We start from the raw sequence: 16,052 nt of genomic DNA, 5'->3' as shown, positions 1-16,052 counted from the left end.
TTTTCATCTTTCATTCTTGGTGCACGTGGCTGCCCATTTAGCTGACCACCTGAATGAACATCTGGCTGACCTAAAGGTCAAAAGTCAACAAGAAGTGATCATTCGTGAATATCAGGCTGCATGTTAATAAAAAAACTACAGCGTTCCTTATGGACAAGGAATAATTTTAAATATCATGAGGTCAAGTTGTTTTTTTTGTTTTTTTAATGACAGAGGTATAAGGAAATATGAAGTTTGAGTCCTTGAGAAACAAGTTAAATAAAAAAAAATACATAAAATAAGTCAGAGCCCCCATTGCTTTCGTAATTTTGCTGAATGGAATTAAAGGGATAGCCCATATCTATGCACAACTAAAATGGCTACCAGTCTAGCAGTTGGCCATCTTTGATCAGATCGCAAAATAAAATGAGATACATGTGTATGCAATCATGCACTGTGCTTTTGCCAAGTTTGAACAAAATTGGACCAGGCATGTCTGAGAAATGGTTGGGGACATATTTAAGGAACAAAATGGCTGCCGGTCGGCCATTTTGGATCTGATCTCAAAAACAAATGACTTGCTTATTTATGTAAGCCATCATTCATTATCTGCTTGCCAAGTTTGAACAAGATCGGTAAATGCATATCCGAGAAATGGTTGAGGACGTGTTCAACATCGTGTTTTTACAACTAAAATGGCCGCCAGTCGGCCATCTTTGATCGCATAGTGAAACAAAATTATGTGCATATGTATACCATCATTTGTTGTCTTTGTTCCAAGTACGAATAAAATCGATCCATACATGTCCGGGATATAGTTGCGGACACGTGTACACACGCACGCATCAAGACCAAATTCATAAGCCCCTGTTTTGGACGAAGTACAACGGGGCTAATAACCTGGGATATCCAGAACCAAATTATAAGGTGCACCAAACTAATCTATCAGGATCAAAACAACTTTGGTGGTAATACTAGTTGTGAACCAACTGTTTTTCAATTTTTTTGTTTGTCTCATCCCAAAGGGGATACAAGAAGGAAAGGATACAATTATTTCTTCACCAGAAGGAAAGATTTTCATGCCAAACTTTGTACGTTAAAAATTGTCTATTTGTGTTCTTTAAAAACAAACCTCAAAATGTGTTTGAAAAACCTTGCTGCATGTTTAATATGAAAGTATACCAAAGCTATTTTCACTGATATGACTGAAACAAATTTCAAATTAAAGGTTATTTAAAAAAAAAACAATACTTAAATGTGCAATTGGAAAGGAAAATAATGCTTGGAAGTGCAATGTTGGTGAGATTTCAACAATATGATCACCCACATCTGCCTGTTTTCTTCACAGTTCAGAATTGGTGAGTCAGAAAATTTCTCAAAAAAGAAAAAACGATTACGATCCCTGTGCACCATTTATGAGGTGGACAGTGAAAATGTTTTTTTCTCCCATGACGTCTGTTTTAATGTAGTGAAGGCAAACTTTAATAACCGATTCAACTTTCTGCAACTTCAATGACGAAAGTGAAAATGTAATTTTCATTTTATATTTGGTGGAGAGATCCTCTTACATCAAACAGTTATGTTCTTATATTCCCTTCTTGTTTCATGCATTGTATTTCTGATCCTGTTCCTTGTGTTGAATTGTGTAGTTTGTCGGAATTTTGGTGCAGCTTTAAGTATTGTATTTTACAATCATTATTTTGAATCATATTTATGCATTGTGCTTTTGGATCCCATTTTGGCAATTAAACTACACATGCCAAGAATGGAGATAGAGATTTACTGTGCTGTGGAGTCCAGATTCAGAATTCAGGTCCCAGACCAAAAGCAGCAAGCAGATGGCGATTGGCTCTTTTCTGTCTGTCTCTGTCTCTTCCTCTCTACCTCGCCCCATCACTCCCCCCTCACTGTCTTCTCACTCCCATTCTTTGTCTCTCTGTCTCCCTCCCTCTTTCCCCTCTCTCCTCTCTCTTCTCCCCTTCCCATGCACATGAATGTATTCTGTATTGGCATCTGTTTGTGTGTGTGTGTGTGTGTGTGTGTGTGTGTGTGTGCAAGTTCATTCCATGTTACACACAGGGATGCACGCAAGCAACTTCAGCACAGGAGGAGGCCATTCAACGCATCATGCCTGCACCGCACCAACCCCAGAAACGATCACCTATGTCCTATGCACACACACACACAAGCTATCTACAAGTCTCACCAATATCCCCATACCCCTCCATCTCCAATGCACCCAGGTACCTAAATGTAATTCCCAATTAAACCTATCTACCCCCTCTACTGCAACTCCTTTTCCAGGGAGCCAATTCCATGTATTAACCACTCTCCAAATGAAACATCCCTGCCATAAACTATCCTAACTCTCATCTCCTTTCCCATCAAGATATGGTAACTGGTCCTTACACTGATCACTCTGCTGGAAAACTCCACTGCTCCTATTTTGTCCACACCCTTCATTATCTTAAACATCTCAGTCAAATCCCATCATCATCACCTCCTTTCTAATGTATAAAGTCCTGTCACTTTCAAGAGCTCGTCAGAGCTTAGTTTAGCTCGCCCCTGAATTAATGTCTGATGATGTACCCTATCTATACTATAGCAGCTATATCTTTCCTTAGATGTGGTGATGAAAACTACAATATTCCAGATGAGGCCTCACGAAACCCCTGTAGTGTTAACACTATTTATTTTGATCTATAATTTATTCCCCTATGAATACAACTTAAAACCCTGTTAGCTTTACGTATAGCTAATTGGCACTGTGCTCTCTGCTTCCCTCCCCCCCCCACCACCCCAACCCCTTATAATTGTTACCACCCCCGAATCAATCTTCTGTGTGACACACCCTAAGATTGCCCCTTGCATCATGTAATTCCTATTACCATTTTGCTTCCCCATCCACAGCCAGCATCTTACATTTCTTTATGTTAAATTGCATCTGCCAATCCTTTGTCCAATCTTTTAACATTTACACTTTCCTGAATCTGATCGTCCCGCTTTCTGCTATCTCCTTTACTTCCAAGCTTTGTCATCTGCAAATTTTGAAAGCCAAATCTTAACACCCTCTTCACATCACTAATGTAAATTATTAATAATAACGGTCCAGGTAGTGATCCGTGAGGTACCCCTAATTGTCCAATTACTGATCCCACTACTTGTATCCTCCCAGCAAGACATCTTACCACTATCAGCCACTCTTTTCTTCCTTTCACATATCCACGTTCTAATCTGGTTAGCTTCTTGACCAGCCACTTCACAAGCCTTCAACTTAGCTCAGAACCTCCTTTGTGGTACCTCATCAAATTCCTTCTGAAAGTCCAGATATACGATGCCCACTGCCATTCCCTCATCCACCCAATCAGAAACTGCTTCATGGAACTCCAAAAGATTTGTTAAACAGGAACTACCTTGAGTAAATATATGCTGGCTACCTTTAATCAGGTTGAAATTATTCAAATGGTTCCCTATCCATTCCTTAATTAACATCTCCAACAACTTCCTCACAACATAAGTCAAACTTCTTCTGTTTCTTGCATATGGCAGTTTGGCTGTTGGGTAGCTATCATTTTGTTGGGGCGTGACTATGCTGCTGATGCTGTGCCCCTATATACCATAAATCCCACTACTTGTGATGGTGTATGGTGAATGTGGATCGGTAAAAGTGGCAGGAGGAAGAAGATGAAGTGGAGAAGTCATGTGGTTATGGAGGGTATAAGGTGAGAAGGGAAAAATATAATTTTTTTTTATATTTTAGGACATGAAACAGAGGATATTGAAAGAGTGGAGGAATTGTGAAAAAAAACTGAAGGCAATAAGTAGAAAATACAATAAAACAATCATGTACACAAAGGAAAAGGTAGGCCTCAAGAAAATCTGATATGAAAAAAAACCGACGAATACTCACCAATTAGCACAAGCTTTAAAACAAAACAAAACTGAACTAGAAACACAGTAAACATGAAGCAACATAATAATAGCAAAAAACGCGACAAAAAATGACCGAGAAACTCATCTTTGAGAAGGTCGGCAGAGACTGAGGGACACCACCGTCACTCAAGAACCGGAAGTCTCACATTCTGGAGATATGGATTGTAAACGAGTATGGAGAAGACCGAGGTGATGTGGGTCAGGCAGCGGAGAAAGGAAATTCATGAATATCAGGTTAGAGGAGAAAGAGATCAGGCATGGAGATGGGTCTGAGTATCTGGGGAAATAGTGACCAGGGTTGGTAATTCGGAGACAGAGGTGCAGAGGAGGATTCAGGTGAATGCAAATGTGTGGTTGAGGAAAGAGGGATTGGTGGCAGACAGAAAAAAATCAAGGAAATTGAAAGGGAAAGTTTTGGTGTCTTGCCGGCTTACCTTTACTTGCTCGATAGTGCCTAAGCACGTAAATGGTCTCAGACCCCATTCCTTATTGGGTGTAGAGAAGTGTTTTAAGCTCCCTCCCCCCCAAAAATTGATTTATTCAAAATGCCAACAAGATAAGAACAGCACCGAGCAATGCCGGTACCTTTGTTAGTATAATATAAATATTTAAGTGCTTTATTCTCAAAGTGAACATAAACTACTGTGGTTCTAATATTGTATAGCTAGATTTTCATTTTCACTAATATTTTTAGATGTAATTTTTAAAGCTTTTAATGAGAGTAATCTATACACTAGTGACAAGAAAAAGAGCAATCAGAGATTGCACACCCTCACCAGGACTTGTTTTGTGTGGTGTATTTTGTGTGGCATTTGTGTAGTGATGTATTACGTAAATAATAAGAGACATAACTGGAACTGCCACTTTATAACTGCTGGCAGTGATGACCAGGTACCAAGACGTCTCGCTCTGATGAAACCCCACCTTGATCGGACATTTGAACCTGAGCCATGATGTTAATAATTATTATTCAATTGAATTTAGAATGGGATTAAAATAAATTCAATTCAAATCAAATGGAAGAAGAAATATGTGCAGTCCTGCATGGGAGTCATCATCCATCCATTGGGACCATACTCTGTACAGAGCGTCAGTGCTGCCGAAGCAGTCTCCTGGGCTGTTGGGCACAATCCTGGATGGGTCGCTACTCCAACGCAGGATACTTGAATGGCTCAATCACCTAGCAAGCTGGTACTCATTTTGCCAACCTAGGAAGGATGACAGGCTGAGTCAACCCCAGCTGGTATTTCATCCCTATAGGATGAAAATCAACGGCCAAGAAGAATTTGAACTTATGACCCTAGGATCCCAAGTCTGCCACACTAACCGTTAAGCCATCACCAGGCATACTCGAACACGTAACTGGTAAACAATGCAAAACTATAACCGAACAAATACTAAAACAAATTCTAAAGTATAACCAAGTGAATAGGAAACAATGCTAAACTTGAAAAAGTAAATGGTATTAAAAATGCAAGATTACAACCAAGCACATAGGAAGCAATAGTGAACAAAAATTCAAGAAAATAGTAAACAATAATAAACAAAAATCAAGCAAATAGTAAACAATACTAAACAAAAACCAAGCAAATAGTAAACAATACGAAACAAAAACAAAGCAAATAGTAAACAATCCTAAACAAAAATCAGAAGGAACCCAAACAAGCAAAAAGCAAAGATGAAGTCATCAGGAGGAACCTGGATAGGATTCACATTTCAGCTGCGGCGACTATACCCTCAAACCTATCCAGGAACAGCCAAGTGAGCCTCATTCAAAACAAAACAAAAATTCAAAAAAAAAAAAAGAAGAACCCAGATCAAAAAATTTAATAATTCTGGCTGCTAGATCATGCGATGAAGTTGAAATTTAAAACTTGTATTCCCCATCACTACGAGATCATAATTTTGAAGTTTCACATTGATTGATTATGAGTTCCAGATAAAACATTTAATATTTTTCTTTAATCCAATGTGGCTGGCAAACTATGTGACCTATCAATTATTCTTTAATAAACCTGTACACCCAAGGCTTGGGGAACATTTCTGTGAAGTTTCCCCTCAATCTATCTAGCTGTTCTGGAGAAGAAGATTTTTTAATAGGTTTAAGGGTAAATCCAATATTGCTTTACCAAATTTTCATACATGTGACCTTTGACATCATGTGTGTGAACCTTTTGTTCCTCATGGATAGATGGTCATACATGTAAACTTTCACCTCAAACTGTTCAGCCACTTCAGAGAAGAGGATTTTTGAAAGATATATTTTTTTTAACAATATGGCTGCTGAATAACGTGACCAATGGCATCAGCAATTTTTTTTCTGTGGACCATTTTATCCTTAGATGACCCTCAAAAATGTTCACACTGATCAGATGTAGCGTTCTACATATACAATTATGACATCATAATGAAGGCACCTATTATGTCATAAAAATCACATTCCCAATGAGGAGTACTTGCATGTACCAAGTTTCAATTTTTTTTCCTTGGTGTGGTTTCAGAGATACAGATGTCCAAAGTTTTTTGGTTCTTCCAACATGGCTGCCACACCACGTGACCTATGATGTCATAATTATCATTTAAACATTCTACATGAGTAGAATGTTTAAATAGAGCGACACTTGGCAAAACAGCGCAAAGTGGAATGGCACTCGGTAGAGCGCATACCTCTGCCTAGTGGAACAGTTCACATTTTGTATCCCACTAATGGGCTGGATCCAAAACAAAATCTTTTGGCCTATTTTGACCTTTTGGCCTTTGTTCACCTCAAAATTAAGAGGTGGTTGAATTCAGTGACCTGATATGTAAATCCTTTTCAAATTTCAAGTAATGGGATTAAAATTGAAGATATTAAGCATTTGGCCTATGTTGACCTTTCGGCCTATGTTGACCTCAAAAAGAATTGGTGGTTCAATTCAGTGACTGATTTGTAAATCCTTTTCAAATTTCAAGTGAATCGGATGAAAATGAGGATTTCAGAACATTTGGCTTAATTTGGCCTTTTGGCCAATGGTGACGTCAAAATTAATAGGTTGTTGAATTCAGTGACCTGATATGCAAATGCTCTTCAAATTTCAAGTCAATCAGATGAAAATTGAGGATTTAAGGAAATTTGGCTCAATTCGGCTCAAATTGGCCTTTTGGCCAATGTTGATCTCAAAATTAATAGGTGGTTGAATTCAGCGACCTGATATGCAAATGTTCTTCAAATTTCAAGTCAATCAGATGAAAATTGAGGATTTTAGAAATACCACCTTAGTTGTTGACCTTGGGAATATGTTGACCTTTGGGTCCATGTTGACCTCAAAAATAATTGGCTGGTTGAATTCAGTGACCTGATATGTAAATCCTTTTCAAATTTCAAGTCAATCGGAGGAAAATTGAGGATTTTAGAAAATTTAGCCCAAATTGGCCTTTTGGCCAACTTTGACCTCAATAATAATCACAATAAATGGTTGAATTCAGCGATCTGATGTGCAAATGGTCTTCAAATTTCAAGTCAATCAGATGGAAATTGATAATTTTAGAAACAATTTAATAATTTGGCCTATGTTGGGTTGACGTTATGGCCTATGTTGACCTTTTGAGCTAAGTTAACCTCAAAAGTAATAGGTGGTTGAATTCATTGACCTGACATGCAAGTCCTGTTCAAATTTTAAGTCAATTGGCTGAAATTTGAGGATTTTAGAAAATTTGGCTCAAATTTGCCTATTGGCATATGTAGACCTTTTCGGTTGACCAAATTTTATGAACCTTCAATGTGGGACCATCGCAGGGTCGGTGACATTAATCTCTGAAAAGTTCAGAATGGTCGGTTGAACGGTTTGGGCTGGAGGCAAGCGGACAGACAAACAAACAAACATACCGAGCCGAGCCGTGCCTAGCCGAGCCGAGCCAATAATGGAGATGATCAACATACTTGTCAAAAAAAATATAAAATTTTGCCAAATAAACAAACAGCCAAATGGACTCAAATGCAATACCCTCTCCTTTGGCGAGGGTAATAACAATCTGTGATTATGATTCCAGTTTCCAAAAGCTCAGTATCTTAAGGCCTCATCAAACCACAATTGCATCACCCCCTTCAACCATCAACCATCGTGCGGTCAGCCAACAAGTGAGTCAATCAGTGCGTCTGTTTCTCATCAACACTTGGCCTAGAACCAGGCGCCAGTACTGTTTGTAGAGACTCCAACAGAAGGCTTGAAATTACCTCTTGCTCTCATTCTTCCTGACTTTCTCCCTCTCACTCTCCATTCCCATTCCCAGACAAATATCCAAACTCTCCGTCACACTCACCCATCCTATTGTCTACACCTACTTTCATCCACTTATCAAGATCCCTAAATAGTCACATTGAATCATTTTTGAAATCTACTCTTCCAAACATTTGTTCTTAGTATGATACACACAAACAATATTACCAAGTAAGATGTTACCAGGATCAAGAAGGTAAAGGGAAAGCATGAGAAAGAAGATAAAAGGAAAAGAGTAAGAAGAGGAGGAAAAAGGAGAAAAACATTTGGATTTGCAAAAGGGAGCAAGTAAACAGCCAATGTTTATCATAAAGCAAACAATCGATACAAATTTACTGCAACAATTGAGCAAGGTGGTTAGATCTCCCGCTGCTAAGCAAAACCAAATCAGTAAAAGGGAAACAAACCACAAATACAGCCTTATGAACAAGTCTGGAGACGGAGATGGTTCACGAGCAATGTACACGGTTCACCTTTTTTATTTTTTGACCTTCGAGGGGACGCCACGGGCAAACTGGCGGGAATAGGGAAAAACGTAAATGATGAAAGTTGTAGTACTCGAAGAGCACTACTTGCCTACCAACTTTCATTCGAAACAGTTGAAAACCCTAGGAGCTCGATGCCCGATTTATTGATTTTTACTTACGAAATCTAAAGATTTCGTAAGTATATTGATGACTTCCGTTTCTGTTTGTTTGTTTGTTTGTTTGTAGGCACGATAACTCGAGAACGGAAGAAGCTACCAATGTCAAATTACACCACATGATTCAGGAGGGTGATAGCTAGTGCTGATTAGATTTTGGTCAAAATCGGTCAAAGGTCAAGGTCACAGTGAGGTCAAACATAATTCCGTAAATTCACGTGGAGAAATGGAGTATTTTTGCTTCGCTCGACGTTACGAGTTCGTTTTAACTTCGATTTTAATTTTGTCTTCGGTTTTTGCGATCGCTTAGGACGCTTAAAACTCGGTTGTCGAAATTCTGGTAAAAATCGGATGTTTTGGAGACGTTTTAAGATTGGATAAAAAATATTTCACTCGACGCATCACGGGTCGTCCCATGATGCAGTGCGCTCGAGCAGACGCGTCGTTGAGTTACGTTAAGGTGTAATATAATTGCGTGGAGAAATGGAGATTTTTGCTTCGCTCGACGTTACAATTTTTGATGGTTTGATACAGAATCATCGTAGAAACTTCTGTTTTGCGTTGCTACCTTCTCGAGAGACAGCTTTTATTAGACAAGGTCAGAGGTCAAGTTGACGATTTCGGAAGTACCAGTCTATGACTGCTTGTTTGTTTGTTTGTTTGTAGGCACGATAACTCGAGAACGGAAGAAGTTACCAATGTCAAATTGCACCACGTGATTCAGGAGGGTGATGGCTAGTGTTGATTAGATTTTGGTCAAAATCGGTCAACGGTCAAGGTCACAGTGAGGTCAAACATCCAAAACATTCGATTTTTGATGGTTTGGTACAGAATCATCGTAGAAACTTCTGGTTTGCGTCGCTACCTTCTCTAGAGACAGCTTTTATTAGACAAGGTCAGAGGTCAAGTTGACGATTTCGTAAGTACCAGTCTATGACTGCTTGTTTTTGACATTTTCTAAGTTCGTGACCTTGACCTTGGGACGAAAATGAAAAAAAAAAATCGAGCTCAGTGGGGCTATGTAGGTGCCATTGGGCTAACCAAATACCGAAACCCCTGCCAGATTCGACAAACCCCCTCAGAGAAGATGTAACTTGAAATCTGCTACCCCTTAAAAACACGTTTTTTTAGCATGGCTCCACCCATGATGCACGCAGCATGCCCATTCTCAGGAAAACACAACTAGAACATGATATAAACCTCCCACCCAAATTTTATCAGGATCGGATTAAAACCCACGGAGCTATGCTCGGGACAGATAGACAGACAGACAGACACACACACATATAACGAATATAGTGGTCACTTACTGACTCGTGAACCAAAAATAAATAAACCAATGTCACCCCCAGGGTGACCAGTATCTTGCCAAAATGTGAACATGAGTGACTTATTTATTCGATTAAAGTTACTCAAAAAATAAGGGTTTCGTCGACCTTGATGCTTGACCTTTTTGTGACCTTCACCTTTGACCTTGACCTTTATATTTTCGTACGGTTAATGGTATCTCTCCAGGACCATTGTACATGAAATATCAAGAGATTTTGATGAGAACTGAGGAAATAAAATTTTCATGAAAAATCCGTTTTTTCGTCATGACGTCATGGCGTCAAACTTTTGACAGATATGGAAAGCACTTATCAAGCGCTTTCATATGAGGTATTACTCGATATTGTATCTAAGATTTCAAAATTTGACCTTGGGGTGAAAAACTTTCGACCTCCAGCGCGAACCATGAAGGTCAAGGCCGATCACCACCAAAAATTAATCAGCTAAGCGCCAGACCATGAACTATATTCCCATGAAGTTTGAAGACGATCTGATCAAAATTACTCAAAAAATAAGGGTTTCGTCGACTCCCCTGATTTGCGACAAAGTGACCTTGACCTTTGACCCTGACCTTGAAAATTTTATGCGCTGAAAGGGACCTCTATAGGACTCTGATATGCGAAGTTACAAAAATTTCCAATGATAACTGTGCTCTGCAGAGTGATCGATACGTGATTACAGACAAACAACAACAAAAAAAACATAAAAGCTGACTAACATATCTTGCAAAAACTTCGTTTTGGTAAGATAAAAATAGACACAGGCATATACACAGGTGTAATAAATTAGAGTACTGGAAAAGATAAAGAAAAGAGAAAAAAAGAAAAACCAGAAAATGTCAATGCATTCCAACATGTCCATATATTATTCGTGCCAACGAGTGGAGAGAAAAAAACAAAAGGCATAAAATAGGAAGAAAGAGAGATGAGGAAGGTCTTTGAGTTCATAGCTTTGTTCACAAAAACTTCAAATAAGAAAATCTCTGCCAATGAAGTTCTGTGACAAAAACAAACAAACAGGAAATCCATGTATTGACAGAAATCTGGAATATTTGGAATAAACTTGATGTCAGTAAATAGTGTGAGAAGCAATGGCTGTTCTAACTCTATGTCAACCATTGTGGGGAAGACAAAGATGAACATAGAATTTGTTCAAGCCAATGACCCAAATAAATTTTGAATAATGGAAAATTATTCAAAAATAATTTTCTAATATGGACAGTAAAGCCAAATCGATTTCCCCTAATCGAATGTGTACTCTAAAACATAATACGTCCTACATGGCGTGAGGACAGCAGTTTTCAGCCAGAAAAAGCAATTTTCAGCCTTTAAGAATCAAACCTGGATTGAACAGTTCAGAGGGAAGAGTGCATGAATGACAAAAACAATGCTATCGCAATACTGAATTTAAAAAGCCAAAAGAATCAAACCAAACAATTACAGAAACATTAATATGAGATTTTCATTGTGAGTAACAAGCAGACACACCTGCTTGCAATTCCAGACGAGTCTATTAGTGACATAAATAGCTGGGTGTAGTTGGCTGGAATAGGAGGACGGGATTAATGGTGGCTCAGCTAGTTATGCGTCATACCACAGACATGGTTAGCTGTACAATGAGAAACATCTCAGCTCAGCTTGTGGTCAAAAGGGTAAAGGCATGAGGATCACTCAATCTGAAAGTGTTAATGCATTTATAAAATGTGGAAGATATCTGAACATCTTTACCATTTGGAATTTTACTCGAGTTGGGAGACTTTCCCTGGGTTGATGTGGAGGCCTCCTCGTGACTTGTGTCACTCTGCTGCCCTGGAGAATCCTCCAACAAAGGATGGACGTCCTGTCCAATTCCTGTCTCAGTTCTTGCAGCCACTTTCTCACCCAAGGTCTCTTCTGTACCATTGCTGGCATTACTTTGCATCCGAGTTGTTGCTGGAGGCAAAAAAAACCCCAAAAGAAACCAAAAAGGATCAAGTACCATCGCCTGCACAGGACTGTAATATGATACTTATCATCAAAAATCACATGTAATAAATCAATGGTTCATCGTAATTAATGCACATGCACAAAGTCAGTCCGAATTTTCCCAATAACGATTTGATTTTGTAATTTCTTGCATGAAAACAATGCTCCCCCCCCAAAAAATAACAAAACAAGAAAAAGAGCAATCAGAGATTGCAAACCCTCACCAGGACTTCTTTTGAGTGGTGTATTTTTATAGTGTTTCGGGTAAATCCAATATGGCTGCCAAACCATGTGACCTATGATGTCATATGTGTGAACCTTTTGTTCCTCATGGACATGCGGTCATACGTGTAAAGTTTCTCCTCGATCTGGTCAGCCACTTCAGAGAAGAAGATTTTTGAAGGTTAAAAAAAATAAAAAACAATATGGCTGCCAAATCACGCGACCAATGACGTCATTATTTTCTTTCTGTGGACTATTTTATCCCCAGATGACCCACAAAAATTTTCATACCGATTGGATGTGGTGTTCAACATATGTAATTATGACGTCATAACGAGGGCTCCTATGACGTCACAAACAAAATCACACATTCCCCACTCATCCCCCTTGCCGTGTGCCAAGTTTCAATTTTTTCCTTAGCGCGGTTTCAGAGATACAGGAGGTCCAAAGTTTTTTCCGTTTTTCCAATATGGCTGCCACACCACGTGACCTATGACATCATAATTATCATTCGACATGAGTAACCGCACCAATGGTGAAAATTTCGTCTCAATCAGACAAGCGGTTGCAGAGAAAAACACGAAAGTTCTGTGCAGACAAACAAACAGACAGACAGACAAACAAACAAACCCAAATGCAATACCCTCTCCAAATCCTTCGGCGGTAATAACAACAACAAAAAAACAATAATAATAATAAACATAAAGAGAATAATGTCATGCCTGAACCACCAAATAATTTAAAACAGCAATTGGCTTCTTGTCATATGTGGGATGACAAAACCTGAGCACCATTAATGGGCAGCAATGGGGTCATGGGAGTAAATAAAAAGGCTCCATAATTTTAACCCACCTCGGAATGCCTTTACATTGAGTGAATGTTTGCGCACCCCAATATACATCAAAACTAGCTCACATGAGCAGCTACTATTGTCTGAGGTAGTGTGTCAACAGTTGGGGGATGCTTTCTTATCAAGCTGCAGCAGAGGTATGGAGGGGAGGGCACATGGAGACAAAATCTGCTACACCGTAACGACCTGGTAATGTAGAGGGACCAAGTAATGAAGAGCAGCATGCAACTGTACCAAAGATTTCCAGTAAACCACATTCAATCATTGCATCTCCTCCTGGGGAAGAGCACAATGGTCCAACTACAGGGATACCTGACGTAGCGCACAGGTTGGGTTCCTCAATGTAAAGGGGTCAATCTACCATTGTTTCTATAGGTTCCCGACATATATATATATATATATATATATATATATATATATATATATATATATATATATATATATATATATATATATATATATATATATATATATATGTTTATATATATATATATATATATATATATATATATGTTTATATATGGGAGATGCGTTCCTGACAGTTATTTCTTATGCACGAGCTGTATATGAGGGCTCCATTTGGGGTCTCGGTAATAGTGCCAATAATAATAATAATAATAGAGATGGTAAACATATTATTTCATAAATAGAAATAATAATTTTTTTGTAATAATAACATCAGTAAGTATTGACAAAAACTTTTTTTTAAAGGTACAAACATCAATAAAAAATAATAACTGCGATTGCTCTTACTCCTACATAGAAGTAGTGGAAGACAAGGTTGGAGGAGGTTGATCCTTCTGCAAAACGAAGGCAGAGTAAACAGCGCTGATTGGCTCCGAGTGTGTGCACACAGTACAGACAATGGCAATGGGAGCATTTACTCGGTGAGCGCTGTGTGTTATGGATTTTCTTAATTCTTTTTTAGTAAAAATGTTCTCTCGGACAAAGAGCTTTATAATGAATCAGCGTTGTACCGGGCAGCATTAAGCGAAGTATTACTGTACAGGTTGGCAGACAGCATACTGGGAAAAGTACTACTTCAGGTAATAAAACTTTGTCTGCACAAGATTTCTGGTATACCTCGCAAGCAGAAGATGAGCATGCAGCAGGTTTTATAAGGAGACTGGAGCGCATGTTCAATACTGGTCCAGCTCTTCACATTGCTGGAGCAATTCCACCAAGACCAACAAAGTACTAGATCAGTGTACAAGCTCTCATGCTCATATAATGACAATAACTGATGGCTGAGCTGTGTTGAGGGTGTTCAACAGCCTGGGATTTATGCAGAAGGTAGCCCCTGGTGCGATAGTTAGTGAAGCATTCTCCGTGATGGTCATCGACTCCCATGAGGCAAAGAATAATGCTGATGAGGATTCTCTTACTGAATTAACCCGATAGGAAAAATGTGATGTCCTGAGAGTACATACTAATCCTGACTAAGCTACTCACCAACAGAAATTACTGGAACTAGTGGGTATGGCAGATCTAGTCAACACAGAGGAAAACGAAAAGGCTCCATCATTTTTACGTCCAGCATCATGAAGCCTTTATCTTTGATCTCGAAGAATGCGGGGAAACATGATCAGCATGAAGATCAACACGGAAGAGACTCCTACTTGAAGGCAACCACCCAGAAAAATGCTTTTCATCGTTGTGAGGCAGGAAATGCTGAGACACCTCGAAGAGATGTGAAGAGATGGAGTCATACAGCCTTCAGTTGCCTCAGTTGTATTGTTACGAATCTGGAAGTCATGAGCACTCAACATACAGGTCCTATAGAACAGTTATATCGGTAAGTACGTGTTTTTAGTTAGAGTCCCATCCCTTGTTTAATGGGTAATTAAATGTTCATGCGCTGCGGAGTTATTTTGATAGTCAGGGTTTTCTTTTCTTTTTAACATCAACTACAACAATGCCAGCCAGCATCATCCTCACCTTCACCTCGCTCTGACCGACACCATTGCCTACGTGCGTGTCAGCACGTATGTGGGCGGAGCCCACGCAGGATAATGTTTCTCTGCCTATTTGGAGGGCGGTCCACCGGATGGCCGTCACGACCACCCCGGTCCAATCAACGGCCTTGGCGCCCGTTTTGGCCAACAACAGGGTGACGAGCGCATTTTGCATGCCAAAACCGTCCAGTGAGGGAGAGCGGGGAGGGAGGAGGCGGCCCTTTCTCCCCTGGACAAGGGTGAATAAGGTTGCGGCGCGATCAGACAAGAAGGGAGAGTTTTGATTTTTGGGACGAGCGCTGAACGGAGCTGAAGAGTCTGATCACGTCTCGCTGGTGCCTGGTTCTTCCATCGTCTCGCTGGTGCCTGGTTTTTTGGACAGCATCTCGACGCTGGCCTGGTTTGCTCATGTCAGCCAAACCACATGAGGTGGACAGGTCCATGTCCTTCTGGGTATCTGTGTGTGTGTGTTTCTGTCGGTGGGCCCGTCTTTAAGTAGAAATCATTAAGTGCTTGCGCTTTGTGCATTGCATTTCCTTATAGTCGGATAACTCTGCTCCTTGCGTGCTCCCCCCTTCCCCCCATTATAAATAAACCCATGTGTTAAATGTATCAGCTCGTTTTTGTGGTTCTTCTATTGGTTTAACGTGGTGCATGTTGGGAGAAGTAAAGAAGGCCGTCGTTGCCATAGTGGTGTGCATTTGGGACCGACGGAGGCTCGGTGACCGTCCGCTCGGGTCACTTACGGGTCGAGCGCGCATACGGCTCATCCCGTACGAGTGCCGTCGAGGGTGTGAATACTCGGTAGCTCGCCATGTGGGTCTAGGTATTTTGAAGTTTGGAAAATAACCCTGTACCACGTGGTGGAAGTATTGACGATTCATGGTCCGGTAAGGGACCCGTACCCTCAGAGTTTCCCAA

The 16,052-nt window shown here is 39.8% G+C and overlaps 1 protein-coding gene across 4 annotated transcripts in view; it reads right to left on the bottom strand.

Moving 5' to 3' along the window:
- The window catches only part of LOC147018533 (uncharacterized), a 63,517-nt gene that overhangs the window by 14,121 nt on the left and 33,344 nt on the right, over window positions 1-16,052 (bottom strand). For all 4 annotated transcript variants that reach the window (XM_085898268.1, XM_085898270.1, XM_085898269.1 and 1 more), the window contains exons 3-4: window positions 11,868-12,071; window positions 1-70 (exon numbers count right to left, since the gene is read on the bottom strand). The exon at window positions 1-70 is cut by the window's left edge and continues 143 nt beyond it. In XM_085898268.1, the coding sequence (XP_085754394.1) occupies window positions 1-70; window positions 11,868-12,071 (274 nt within the window). The remainder of the gene's footprint in view (window positions 71-11,867; window positions 12,072-16,052) is intronic.

The sequence above is a fragment of the Eptatretus burgeri genome, chromosome 10, assembly GCF_056783735.1.
Source record: "Eptatretus burgeri isolate ZD-2024b chromosome 10, Ebu_testis_v1, whole genome shotgun sequence".
NCBI lineage: Eukaryota > Metazoa > Chordata > Myxini > Myxiniformes > Myxinidae > Eptatretus > Eptatretus burgeri.
The sequence above is the reverse complement of the archived record's forward strand: the minus strand, read 5'-3'. Positions and strand labels throughout refer to the sequence as shown.